Source organism: Fringilla coelebs, assembly GCF_963513975.1.
Source record: "Fringilla coelebs genome assembly, chromosome: 3".
Classification (NCBI taxonomy): Eukaryota; Metazoa; Chordata; class Aves; order Passeriformes; family Fringillidae; genus Fringilla; species Fringilla coelebs.
Window position 1 is genome coordinate 92,212,598 of NC_140030.1, and position 14,813 is coordinate 92,227,410.

The 14,813-nt window shown below is 43.5% G+C and overlaps 1 protein-coding gene across 1 annotated transcript; it reads right to left on the reverse strand.

Moving 5' to 3' along the window:
* Positions 1 to 4,331: 4,331 nt before the first annotated feature.
* SLC30A1 (solute carrier family 30 member 1) lies at positions 4,332 to 14,564 on the reverse strand. The gene is made up of 2 exons (XM_084203610.1): positions 13,776 to 14,564; positions 4,332 to 10,380 (listed from the first exon to the last, which is right to left on the reverse strand). The coding sequence occupies exons 1-2, from the start codon at positions 14,407 to 14,409 to the stop codon at positions 9,470 to 9,472; spliced, it is 1,545 nt and encodes a 514-aa protein (XP_084059736.1). The 5' UTR covers positions 14,410 to 14,564; the 3' UTR covers positions 4,332 to 9,469.
* Between the last annotated feature and the right edge of the window lie 249 nt (positions 14,565 to 14,813).

The following is a 14,813-nucleotide window of genomic DNA, read 5'->3' on the forward strand; positions in this document are numbered from 1 at the left end:
GTGCATAGGACAGGATCTAATCTGTATTTATGGAATAGAGTCACCATCACATCACCAGCATCTTGAAGGATTAGTTTTTCAGAATGCTATGTATAATGCAGGCCAAAATGCAACTCAGGAACAGATACATTTTCTTATGTTTCACTAAAGCAGCTTCTTCTTCGTGAAGTTCAAGCAAATATTTTTCTAACCTAATTTATTGCTGCGATCCCTGTTTCTGCAATACCTTCTACAGCTACTCAGAGTTCTGTAGAGTGCTGAAGTACTTGTTAGTGGAAAGTGACCTGCTACCAAAATTGTGTGGTTAGCTCCACTTTTTATGAACTGACACTTCCCCTCTTTTTAGCTGATATTAAAGAAAAATAATATGTTAGCAAAAATTGGACAGGTTTTTGAAAATAAATCTCATTTCTATGTCCTGTGGATTAGAAACAAGGACACAGAATAAGTAAATAATTAAATGTTTTATCAGGAGAATTAATTATTTAATTTTAAAATATTCTTAGTAATATTAAAAAATACTTGCATTTGAACTTTAAAAGCATAGAAATATTTCTGTTACCTAGAGGAACTTTAAAACCTTCATCATCATCAAAATAAGTCAGATCTATCAAAACATAGCTGGTTTCAGCAGTTGCAGACACACTGCACTGAATTAACCTCAAATTTGCAGTTTAAGGTTAAGGTTTAGAGATAAAGGGGAAGATGGCAGCAGTCCATCCTTGTTTATCTTGTTTAATTTTTGTCCTAGCCCAGACCAATGACTTTTTCTCTCCCAACCACTGTTTCGAAAGGGGAACTCTCACGTTGCGTAAGAGCCCTCCATATCTGACTTTACCTTAAGTCATTTGGATAAATACTGCACTTTCAGGGTTTTAGCCACTGCCAGCAACAAACCCCCATGCAAAGACATTATTTTTGCCAAGCTGCAGTCTCTTGCTGAGAGAGGCTATTCCTCTTATGCTGGGGTGTGAAACTAAACTGCTGTTACCTGATTTTCTGCACCATTTCTCTAGCAGTGAGCTAAGCTTGGTACTTCACACTAACCTTTCCTGATGGCACAGCTGAGCCTGTGCTGGCTACCTTCTGTCTCAGAAAGATTAAGGTCTCAGCTTCAGCTGTGATCTGTTTAAACATGTTTTTCCATGTCTTTCACTAACTTGGATTTCCATGCACTCCAGGTGTAGGTCCCTCGGTAACAAGCTGTTAAGCACTGCAGAGCTATAGAGGAAAACCAAATAAAACCATTACCCTCATTAAAACAGCTGCAGGAGGGAGAAAATATAACCACTCCAAAATCAAAACCCACACACACTCCGCTGATGCCATGATTTCATTTGCTTCCTACTAACCAGAGAGACCACTATGGGAGAAGTGACCTGCCTTTTTGATACTATCAGAGATGAAAGAAGTTTTGGCAAAAATCTCATAGATCACATTTTCTATTTTTAAGGAAAAAATCTAAAGAACTCCAGTGTCTGCCCTACTGTTTTACCACGCCACATTAATTATTGCATGCACATGCAGTAATAGTAACTCTGGTTACTCTCTGGGCAGAGGGCAGCAAATAACAGCATCACAAAAGCTACTGCAGAAGTTGTAGACTTGAGTATCTCCCCAGCTTTCAGTAGAGAAACATTGTTTTGACATCACCTTGTTTTTGTAGATACTTTTTAAAAGGGCACACCAAGTACAGTAGAGTTCAAACTCTGGGTTCAATGGCACCTTTTTTTCAGAGCAGCACACAGTGTTGCAAGGCAGTTGAGCTACACACTCTCCCCTTAGCTGTGTGGCTAAAGTTCTCAGCATTAAGGGAATGGGAAAAGGAATAAAAACCCCAGTAAGTTTCCAGTAAATGTTTCTGAGGTTTTCAATAGCACATCGAGCTTGGGTGATGCTCTGGGCTCTTCATATACAGCCCGTGATGTCATGCTGCGGCTGTGATGTCAGCACAGCTCTGACACAGGAGCTCTGCCCACGCAGCTTGACTCAATATTTAGTTCTGCAGTTTTCCTACTCCTTCAGAAAAATATAACTGGGACATTATGGTGCCAAGTGTCATTCCACTTCCAAGCTCAAGCATATGTACCAAACACCTCCTTTTTAGCAATAACTTGCCAACTAACTTGTCAGTGTCTCTACTGTGCGGCTGCTGCATGCAGGGAGGTTTTCAACAAACTGGAAACACACCTACCAGGTCTGGGTAATAATTCTTGTGATAATTAAACATAGTTCTTTCCTTTTTTATTTATGAACAGCAATGTGAAGAGAAAACCACTTCAGACTATGATGACACAGAAACCTAAGACCTCTGCCACTATGGATATTTAGGATTAATTACTTGAGCCTAGATTTTACCTAGTACTTAAGCCCAACCCTTTCTAACACTCAGCTGGAAGCATGCAGAATCAACTCCATCCATTTGGGTCAGAACCTTCCCACATGCCCACAAAAATACAAGTGAAAATCATCACCTGAATTTTGTTAATTCACATAATCCCTTTCTCAAGGAAAAACATGCTTGTCTGCAACTGACTGGGAGAGAGCCCATGGCAGCAGAGGATAAAACACTGGACTGAGTCTCCAGTCAGTGCTGCCTAGTGAAAAAATCTTGAGGGTATAGCAATATGTGCAGCATTTATCTGTGGGAGTGTTGTTCACTCCTGAACTAGGGTATGAGCACCTAGCTCAGGTGAGCAGCAATGACCCAGTTACCTGCAGACTCCCCGTGCTGTACTCTGCACCCTCAGCTACAGGGATCACACGGTAACATCAAACCAAGCAGTGAAGCTTGAATCCAGGTCTGCAGCAGGCCAGCAGCATCCACTTACACTCAGCAGACACACTCTGAAGCACAGAAGACTGGCAGCAAGTGAATATCTCCCTCGGCTGAGGTCTTGCCTATACTGCAGAATGCAGTTGCCTATAGCACAGAATATAGGCAACTGGAGCACGTGTGGGCCAACCCACAGCAAACCTAATCCAAGAAATTAAATCTAACAGATTCACCCAGCAAGTCCAGGGGAAGATGAGGACAGGCTTCAGCCCAGGCCAGCAACACAAGCACAAATGCAGGAAGCCCAGCAGGTTGCACATCCTGTTCCACAGCATCACCAGGGCTATTCTTAGCTGCAGGAGCTGGTACAGGAGGAAAATGCTGGGAAGCCGACCAATGCTGTAACTAGAAACAGGGCTTGGGTGATGGGGGGTGGGGGTTGCCATTTGGTCTCAGCGATACTTTAAGGTTTGTGTTGATTGTCAAAAATTTAAAAAAAAAGAAAAAAAGAGGATAAACCAAACCACAAATATATATAAATGCTTGCCAAAGTCTCAGTGGCAAGGCTTTCATGCCAGGTTTGGGATGCTAGCACAGATCAGCCTGAGAAGGTGCCTGCTGAAAGTGCTTGTCTACCTGGAGTCAGACCCTCCCATCCCACCCCCCTCCTGTGGAACTAGCTCCTCCAATGGAAAAGCAGCAAGGAGTTGTTCTGGGAGCTGGATCTGGTGGTCCTTGTGGTCAGGCAACTATCTGCAGTAGGAGGTCTAGGAATGACATGGAGGAAGGCATGTGCAGCAAAAGTAAGCTACAGACCTGAAGCTTCCCTTCCTGCTAATTTAAAATTCCCACACCAGCATGTCTCGTAAAGGATGGGCATAGTAAGTTCAAATCACATCATTTCATGGAGAGGTAGAAGCAACTTTGGAAAATGGCAAAACTCAAGCTCACATGCAGTGTTTACAGCACAACCAAACATACCCTCTTGCACATATAACTAATAACGTGCAATCACTTTTCCCTCTTGAAGCAGAAAAAGGAGTTGCTGAAGGGCTCCAAAATGAACTCACCACTGCAAGCTTATTAATAGCTCAAGGCAGGTATTGGTCACTATCCTGCCCTCCTCAGTACTAGTGCTGGCATCTACAGCCAGTCCTTTTCTCCCAAAAAAACTGTGCAAACTGTAGTTTTTCTGAGTTGAAACAAATGAAATTGAAAAGCACCAAAGCATCATCTGCTCTAAAGCAGATTTCTTCCAAAGATATTGAAAGAACAGTATAGAGTCCTACCAGGAAGCCTACCTTATTGACCCTTATGTCAGATATTTAACCATGGCCAAATAACAGGTCAAGATGATTTTTTTATTATTTTCAAAAGCTGTTTTCATTTGATATTAAAAAATGCCATTTGCATAATTAACTCTTCACCATACTAGAACTGAGCAACTATTCTTTTAATTGCACCTGGAACACAGACAGTTGGAGGCCAAGACTTTAAAACCCATTTACTAACATCCACCTCCTCTATTTGTGCTCTTTTCATCTCTTTTTGATGTTAGTGAATGTGATAGAGATAGTGAATGTGTATTTCTACTAGTTAGATTCCTTTCTGGGAGCTGATCTGAGAAAGAATTCCCAACTAAAATGTATTTGATAGTCAAGAGCTCCATTTATTTTCTCTGCACTTTAATACTTAAAAACAAAAAAAAAAAAACCCAAAAAAAAACAAAAGAAAGAAAAGAAAAAAAGAACATTATTCTTTATTTTAAAAGAAGGCAAAAAGAAGTATCATCAATGAACAAGCTATGCCAATTATACTTTAACATTGTTCAGAAACGGGATCCAGGACATGAAAACAAAAAGAAGCCAAATTAATCCCATGTGCTTTTTGGAGACATACAGATGAAAGATATTTTTCAGCTTTGTGGTTTTGCTTTTCAACTAGTTAGACAACACAGTGAGTGCAAAAAATATAAATGTGAGCCTGCTAAAGCATGGTGCTGTACCTCACAGGCAGCTAACCACACAAAGCAAAGGTCACAAGGAATAATCAGACTGTTATCAGTAAAGCTACATTTGATTTGGAAAATTGTCAGCTCTGGCTATAGCTCAGGCAAATGGAGCATCCACCTCTTTCTGCCTAGCAGAGAAAGGAAAAGCCAAAGATACTGTGGACCTGAACCACTTAAATCCATACCTAAAAAGGGTGTAACTGATGCTATGCTATGGAGCTAAAATAGTCAGAGCATATTTATATGCTTTTAAATATAGTTAGCAGTATTTCCCTATTCCCTCCACGTGGAACTCGGAACATCTAGTTACAAAATTCACCCCCTCCATCCCTCCCGGTCTCTCCATAGCTGAAGAGATTAGAAAGTGTAGTCAAAGCAGGGGGCAGGGGAAGGAGAATGGCAAGAATCTTTATCCCTCCTCCCCAAACTCCACCAGGCAGTGTTTAAAAAATTCAGATGGCACGATTTCAGAAGCTAACAATGTCCATTTAGCTAAACTTGCTAACAAGTCTTAGGACACTCGGTGGGCTTTTTTCCCTTTCTTTTTGGAGAATGGGGAAAAGGAATAAATTCTGGAATTACATCAAACTGACAGTATTTCTACAGCAAATTTAGAAACACCATAGCAGTCCTGATTTTAATACACCCATACAATCTAGGTACTTTTTTTCTTTAAAAGCTAGGCTACACTGGCAGAAGCTTTGGACTCAGTCCCACAAGTAATAGCTGCTGTGCAAGTAAGTACTCGTCAGCCTGATGAAACTATTTAAGAATAGGGAAATTTTCAGGACTGAGCCCTTGCCATGACTTTTGGGGAGTCACAAGCTGGGGCTGGTTCTCTTACATAACTCCGTGTATGTCCATACCGCACACTGCGATGTGGCAACTACAGACATTAACAAAGCCCACACTGGGTGGTGAAAGCAAAGGAGCTAGAATTTTTAGGGGTTCCACAGAAACAATTTACTCTGCTAAAAAGGAAGACTGATGGTACTGTGGCTAGCCCACTTAGTGTCTGAATTCGTTCTGCACCTCACCTTAGGTGCAGATACAATCTAGGAAGTGATTCAAAAATAGCATATTCCTGGATGAGACGTAGTAAAATATTTCATCTGGTGATGTTTGGTACATCTCTGACATATTTAATCAGAAGCCTAAACAATCTAAACACTGAAATACAAACTTATTTTTCCTTAAAATCAGTGTTCCATAATTGTTTTTATTTTAAAAATTCAGGAATGTGATACACAATACAATTAGCTCCCCACCACTGCAGTGTTCACTCACATGAGATTCACTAGTTTCATGCTTTGTGGAAAAAAAATAAAATAAAGAGAGACTGTGCAGTGCTTCTGAATGCTCTCAGTATTCTTAAACTGTGATCTTCAGAACAAATCAAGTCTGTATAACCCCAGACAGACCAAGTTAAAAAAAACCAAGCTATTTCACAAGCTAGTGGGCTACAATCGGGTCTCCTACAGCCAGAACGGAGAAATCGTGTTCCTGCTGCTGCACAGCCACCACGTTGACCTCACTCTATGCTTTCAGGGAGTTTATCATCAAGGGCTAAGGAGACTAAAGGGCCCTGGTAACACCAGCCGGTGCTGCACATGCAACAGGGCACGTGACGGACGCCACGCAACTCCCCCTCCTGCCCCCATCATCATCACCATCATCACTGTCACCTCTGCATCCTGTCCTGATACTTAAAATAACGGGGGGGAGAGCCTTTTGTCTTTTTAGTTAGCCATTGCCTGCAATGGACACAGAAATAGAAAAATATGACTTCTGGCACAAAAAAAAAAAAAAGAAGAGAGATTAAATAGTTTAAAATAGTTTAAAATGGAATTAGTGACTACAACTCCCTCTATTCAGATGCATTTACTGAGACTATTAACCAATGACGGTAACTGTTATGACTTACCAGTTGCCCTCTTTTTATAAGAGCAACAGGAAAGAAGTTAATCAGACTTCTCAGTGCTACCATGGTTAGATTTGTTGGTATTTTTAAAAATAAACTAAAGAACAGTAGTTCTGTGGTGCGTTAGTGATATACGGCAGAACCTCAACAATTCACACTAACAACTGAGACAAATTTTAAGCTAGTGATGAAAATAATTAGTGAAAGTTTACCATAGAAAGCAAGGATACACATTTAAAAAAATAGTACTTTGTTCATTTCAAAATTTACTTGGTTAATACTCTGTAGTATAGTAGCAGTGGTAGCATACTCAGCAAATGTAGTCTCATACAAGATCTCATTTAACAGTCAACTCTAGATCATATACAGGTAACAGAAAAAAGAGTTAAGATAATGCAGAAAAAACAAAAACATATATAAATACTATATTAACACATTTAAGTTAGTTTATGAGACTATACAACAAGCATAAACACAGAAAAAGGTGAGCAATGCTGGTGGCTGCGAAGCACCAACATCCCAAGCCAGCACAAAGCCGAGCCCACCCATCCACAGCCCACAGCTTCCTGCAGATGCATCTGAGCAGCCAAGAGGCAAAACCCCCGGGCAGTGCTGTACTGCACCCCAGCAATGCAGCCTGAGATGGGGCTCCCTGGAAGCAGAGCCAGCACCTCCAGCTTTCTCATGCTTTGGCACACAGCGCCTGGCCAGAGCGTGGCGTGAGGCGGGGGCTGGTGCTGGCTCTGCACACTGCACAGGTAATGCACAACACTGTAATCCACCCTTGGATAATCGAGAGTTGACTGCAATGCTCTGTTGAGAGCTTGGGTAAGACCACTGACGTGACTTGGCCAATCCAGGTCCGATGAGCAGCAGGACTATTTTTTGTACTATTTAGGAGCAATTATGATGCAAGACACAAATTAGAAATGCAAATTAGGGAGGTGTTCTGTATCTGGAGGCAAAGCTACATTCCCTTCACTAACAAAACATTCGTTTAAAAAAATCTCTATTTAAATACTGTTAAAAACCTGAAAACCACAGCATCAAAGAATTTCATAAGGCCAAAACTATCCTCAGTTCCCTCTGGTTGTGCCTAGGTATTGCAATGCATTTGTAGAAGTAGTAAATGCCAGGTAATCTAGTATCTTATCCTCTTTCCAGTGCCTTCCAGTAACAGATCTCAGAGCTCTTCACACAATAGTTAAGCCTCACAACACCCCTGTGAGGTAGGTATTATCCCCATTTGAAGACAGGGAAACTGAGGCAAAGTGTTTATCGTGTCCAGAGTCATAGAGCAAAGAATGGAAGATCTGAGTAGTTTTCCAGTTTTGCACACAGGAGCAATCCGTTAATCACAAGACATTAGTTCCCGTACATGACATGAGAGTGGATCAAAAGGGCCAGGGTTTTAGATTAGATTTCTTGTGTGTTCTATCTTTCAACTCTCATCTCATCTCTGCCAAATTCACAGAGTCCACAGAGCAGTTTCTCCTTTCCTAAGGTGTAAGTTGGCAGCACACCATAACAGCTTCTTTAGAGCCAGTTGTCAATTAACTGAGTCAAGATTTTAAACCATAGATTCAGATACTGAGTAAGTGAAATTATATGATACATAAGCATCTCGAAGTGTGAAATACAGTGATCCCTGCACCACTTCCTCAAAAGTCAGTGGAGGGCTCCTGAGGACATGGTGGGGGACCAGAACTGAAGTCACTGCGAGTGTTTACAGACACACTCAGCTAGAAGCAAAATGCACCAATATTTTTGGGGAGCTGCTATCTGTGCTTGAAAGCAGGAATTATACTGTCAGTGCTTGGCAGACCTTCCCCAAGAGAGCACTTATTGACTGAACTAATTATTTTATCTTAGTAAATTCAGCATCAGCTAAATATTTATTCATAGCACTGTTGAGTTAAGGGTTCCTTAAACCTCAAAGACTTTCATGACTGGACACAACTTGGAAGTAAGAGAAAACAGCAGAAAATCCATAAAACATAGAAGTCTGTGTTACTTTATCAACCAGTCTCATGTCTGGATCACAGAGCAGTATACAGTAGCTTGAACTGCCATTCTGACAGAAAAAAACCCTTTCACATCTGTTGTTTTCAATTACCTAGCTACCTTACCAGAAGAAGAGGGGACAATTTCTGACAATCACATGATGTTGTCTTTAAAATATGCTGTGCGATAAATTCACTAGAAAAGCCTTCACAATTTTTATTATTATTAGATAGCTTTAAGAAAATATGTGAAACTGCAAAGTGGTTTCCAGTTTTTAGTAGTTATATCTTTAAAAATGTTCTATGAACTTTGGTTTTCTTAGGGCTTCTAAATAAACAATATATTAAGGTATCTACAAATCAAATATTAAAGGAAAAAGTAAGTCCAAGAAATCTGTAACACAAATTGAGTTCCTACATGCTTATCCCTCAAAAACCTTTTCACTGGAAAAAAGTGTCTTAATTTGAAGCACAGCAAAAAGTGTCTCTGCTGAAATGTTGAAACTGGTTTTTTGAAGTGTTACAGATGGATGCACTTTCTGTCTGTCTCAATCAAACAAAGTCAACACAAACGCATTGTATCATGACAGTGACATTATATTCTTTAAAACAAGCATTCTATATTTAGCAATATGACAAGAACAAGGACTTCAGCAATTACACTATTTGGCAAAATTGCATCTCAAACGTCTGTCTCTTCCTCTTGCAACACAGCTGTTGACAAAGTCTCCACAACTCAGGTAGCACCCTTCAGGGGGTTACAAAGATGACTCAAACTGCTCATTTTGATCGGTGTTCGCCTCTAGCTTCACTGAAGGGATGCCCTCTGACTTAGTCCTCCTCGTTTTCGGAAATTCAATGACAACTTCTGAACAAGAAATACTAAGTGACGACGATTTTTCTGTCTTCTTTGCAGTACTATCTTCTCCTGCTCCGCAACACTGCTTCAAAGCACACTGAGTCCTGCAAGGAAACTCGCATTTCCCTCTCCCTGACTCAGAGCCAACGCTGGCAAACTCGGGCTGAATGGTAGTCGCATGAATCCCTTCGTCATGAAAGATCTCTTTGATGCGCTTGGCCACCATCATGTACGTGGAAGGGTCAGGACACTTGATGTGAGCAGTGCCAATGATCCTGCTGCCTGCTAGCTGCCAAATGTGTAATTCATGGATTGCTTCGACTCCTTCGAGGGTACGCAACTTTGAGTTCAAAGAATGGACGTCTATTTGTTTGGGAACAGTCTGTAGAAGGATGAGGGCTGACTCCCTAAGTAACGGATAAGTTGTGTAAAGGAGTATACAGACCATAATCAAACAGAGGACAGGATCTAAATATAGCAACCAGCAAGGACCAGCCACTGTAATGCTCTCTTGCTCTGACAGGTTAGTGCTGCCAAGTGCTCGGAATAAAGTATTATTTTCCATGCAATGATCATTGACACATGGATTATAGCAAGGCCCATCTTCAGGGCATGGATTCCACAAGCCATAGAAGAGCAAGGCATTTACTACCACAATTACTGAACCTAAGGCATCTCCAAAAACATGCAGAAAAACTCCACGCATGTTAAGTTGTGCACTAGAGTCTTCTTCAACTTCCTCTTCATCCAGAGGATAATGGCCAGCATTCCCATTCACTTGTACGTCACTCATGTCATCTTTCACATCACCTGACAAGAAAACAATAAAACAGTTAGGCACAAGCTATAATACAACATGGTACTGTAATTCCTTATAAAATCATTTCCAAGCATGGCACATTGAGTATGAAACTGAAAAGCAACTCAACCCACACACTTAGCAACATCTTCTCTGGCTGAGGAAAACTCAGTTTTCCCAATAAGTGATCTAAATAATCTAGAAGGCAACTGTTTCTACATGGAGATTAAAGACAGAGTGGCACAGAATGAAGATGACCGCATTTTAATTACTGTACTGAAAAACTACTTTCACCTTTCCAGCTGTATAACCATTTGCCTATTCACTGCTTCTTTCCTAAACAAAATGCAGTTACAGAGGGTATGTAAAAAAGCTGATTTAAGTAGCTTAGTTAAGTACATTTGCTCCTTCTTTTGAAACACCAATAGACTGATCACATTGCTAAAATCCATCTTTAACTGTAGGACTGCATTGCTATTTCATATTAAAATTTGAAGCTAGAAGCTCAAAAGCTGTGTGATACAGCTGTGTAGTAGCTTCTTTTCAGGTTTACCAATGCCTTTTCAAGAGGCTTCTGCATTCAAGGAAAAGGAAGTTCTTCCAAGATGGTGCATGGAGTTAGCAGGGCCATTAGATACAATCAGCTGAAATTTTAGGTCTGAAACACAGAATTTACCAGCAGAATTGACTATAGGACTGTCTAAATTATCATTGAAACTGTGAGGATATGAACTACTGTTATTTATATTTCAGAATAAATTAATAAATAGCAAAATTATATTTTTTATGCAAGTAACATATAGCTGTTGAGTGACATACAGCTTCTGATGTCCAAAGTCCTATGTCGTGGACTGTACATAAATTAACATTTTAGTGCTCTCCTTTGCCACAACTGTCTGCAATATTTATCGCTCCAACACAGCTAACCAGCTACATGGGAATAAACACACACATCATTACAAAGAAGAATCCTTTCTGAAAGAAAACAATCTTCCAATGTTCAAATTGGAGAGAACTGTACATGATTAACCTCCTGCTTTTCATCAGAAGTTCTTCTTTGGCTACTTCCAGTGGTAAAGAAAAGCAACAGGCACTGGCCCCTGGCCCAACAAACTGAAACAAGGAGCTCTTACTGCTCCTGAGGTTATTGAGTTTAGAGCTTTGTAAACATTAACAAGACGCGCAGCTTCTGCTGTTCTGCCCTTGTGGCTGTGATTCTGCAATTGCAGTGTGCTCAAGTCCTCTCCTCTCTGAAGAGGGAGTGGGCTCCTACCAAGGCTCAGTTCCAAGCCCCAGCTCATTACCTCATCCAGTACATTTCTGCCCTGAAGCTCCAGCTACATTTTCCACAGTACCCCTAGGAGTTATGGAACATGGGACCTGTAACTTTCCAGAGAAGTAAATACATTAGAGGGAAATATCTCAGGTTACAGAGTTCAGACCTCAAGGTCCACAATAAGAGCAAGGAAAGAGGAATGCTCTACTTTGTACCAAGTACTTGGAATAATGGAGATCTGAAAAGTCAGTACAGGTATCTATATGAGCGGGTAACAGCAAACATAGTTCCAGAAAGCTCTTGAACTAACTTGGAACTAACCTTTTTTTTAATGGCAAATGGTTAAAACATGTCCATTTGAAATATGTTAATTGAAATGTAACAAAACCCTGATTATTTTGCACAAAGTGCATCCATAGAAATGCCTGTGCAGGACTAGCCCCTAAGGCTATGCCTACTTTTCACTTCCACCTTAGGAAACCAGGACTACTCCACTCTGTGATTTCCAGTGAAGGCACAGGACCACCTTTGTCATCATCTCTACATCTTATATCTTCTCCCAAGCCTCCAATCACCTCTACCTGCAACTTTTTCACAGGCAAACTATGAGTAGCTCCATCCATTACATAATCATGACAGGGCAATGAAGGAAATACAAACTTATTTCAAAGTTTCACTGTGACCAAAATTATGTCCTATTACCACGTAAACACCCACAACAAATTATTTGTTATTGCCAGAAGCACATCCATGAGACATTCCAGACAAGTTAGCTCACAATAATATGCATTTTAATCCATGCTATAACTTTTTTCTCTAACTAGTCCAAAACTTGGCTAAAAGCACAACTTTCACCATTAAAAAATCATTCCCAAGCCAAGATATGTATGAGACTAAGGGTTAAGGGAATTTTACATTGTCTGAAACTAATTATTAGGCCACCTTTGCTGGAACTAAACCAACATTAAGAGCTTATTGCATGGTCAAGAAGATGGTGTAGTGTATTCAGAGGAACTTTCCTATCCTCTTGAAAAACCTGTCTTTCCAAAGCCAACATGGAGTCAGAAAAACAGAAACTGAGTTTCTCAAATGTGCATTGGAACCTCTGATCACAGAAAACCTGAAACTGTAGCAAAGTTCATTCCGATCAATTAAAGCTCCCTTTAAACTAAAACAGTGGTCTGCTGATGTCACCCTGAAGCTGAAGGAGAGAAATTGGTTCCAAAGCCTGAAGTCCGTTCCTTCTGATGACAAGGATGCCCTAGGAACAGAGAAGTGGCAATCACACACAGCTTTCACTCCGCTAGCACGCAATACTTGGCTTTGTCCAAGCAGCTTCAAAATCAACTATCCAGGCTTGTGGATCCACTAAAAAAGTAACCCTAGAAATTCCCACCCATTCCTACCCTACTGTTTAACCACAATTGGGAAGGGAAGATTTTAAACGTATGCAGGTCAGTGGGAAGGCACATGCTTTAGAAAGCTAAACAAAAATTATTCCAAGACACCACACATGTGCCCTAACACCAGCATGCTCCACATTCCAGCTTCCACAGTTCTGACTGGCAATTTCCAATACTTCTTCCTATTAATACCGATGCTATGAAGAAGCACAACGTTATTGCAGTGGAATACACGTCGGTATCTTTGGTTTAGATGGAGAGTAGCTTCCAGGTAGCTGATAACCGACCCAATGGAGCAATCCAGCCGCTGGGACCGAGGCACTGAGCCGCGCTCCATTTGATGTGTAGCCAGTTCGGATGGCATTAGGAGAGCGTCTTGTGACAGCTCGTGTCACTAGGCAAGAAACGTTTGTCATGTGCCTTCCCTTGCAGAACCAACTTTTTTCCCAGGGCAAACTGCTTTATCCTAAGACTCTTTTACACTCTGACCGGTCTGCAAGACATGCAGCTTAGGGCATCTGAAGGAAAGGCGTGAGGAAGAGGTGCAACAGCCATGTGCCCCAAGAGCTGCCAAGAAAGTTTCTCGCCTCTTTCCCAGGAGTGGGGACAGATGGTCCTCACAGAGTCCTGACAGAGCCCGCACCAAGTGGGACCAGGAGGCCACCGCCCTAGTCGGGGAAAGGACCCCTCCCGCTTTTCTACGCGTGAATGGGGCAGCGGGGCTTACCCAGCTTCTCCTGGCTGACTCCGTTGGAGCTGCTGGAGTTCTCCACCAAGGTGCTGGTCTCGTCGCGGTTCAGCGCAGCCTCGCCGTCCCCGGGCGGCTGCTCGGGCTTGGGGCCGCAGCGGGGGTGCTGCTGCCGGCCGCCGTGCGAGTGCCCGTGGCCGTGGGCGTGCCCGTGGCCCCCGACGCCGTGGTGGTTGAAGAGGCAGAGCCCCAGCAGGTTGATGATGAGCCCCGCCACCCCCACGGCGATGACCACCAGCGGCTGCTGGATCTCGTGGGGCTCCGTGAAGCGCTCGATGGCCTCCAGCAGGATGGTGAAGCAGAGGGCGGTGAGGAACACGGCGTTGACGAGGGCGCCCATCACCTCGGCCCGCACCCACCCGAACGTGTTCTTCTTGGTGGCGCGGGTGCGCTGGGCGAAGCGCACGGCCACCAGCGCCACGACCAAGGCCATCACGTCGGAGAGCATGTGGAAGGAGTCGGAGAGCATGGCCAGCGACGACGTGACCCGGCTCACCGCCACCTCCACCACGAAGAACAGGAAGGTGAGCGCCAGCATGCACAGCAGCCGCGCCCGCCGGTTCTGCCAGCACCGCGGCCCGCCCGGACCGTGCGCCGCCATCCCCCCGCACATCGCGGCTACCCCGGCGGGGGCGCGAGGAGCGCGGCGGGCGGTCGGGGCCCCGAGCGCTCGGGCGGCCGCTCCGCTCCGCTCCCCCCGCGCCGCCGCCGCCGCCGCTCCCTCCGCAGGCGCCGGGCGAGCAAACTTTGCACCCGAGCCCCCTCACTCTTTTCACACGGAACCCGAGCGCCGCCTCGGCCACGCCCCCGCCCGCGCCCCATTGGCCGACGCGCCCCGCCCGCCCGGCCGTGCCCTCCCGCCCCCGCGCCCGGCCCCGCTCGCCATTGGCCCTCGCGCCCTCGCGACAGCGGGGCCCCGCCCCCGCCCAGTAACGCCCAGCGAGCCGCGGCCTCCCCGTTCCGTCCGCCCGCGCCTGAAACGGGGGAGTGGGCGGGGCCACGCGTGACGCGCTGGGG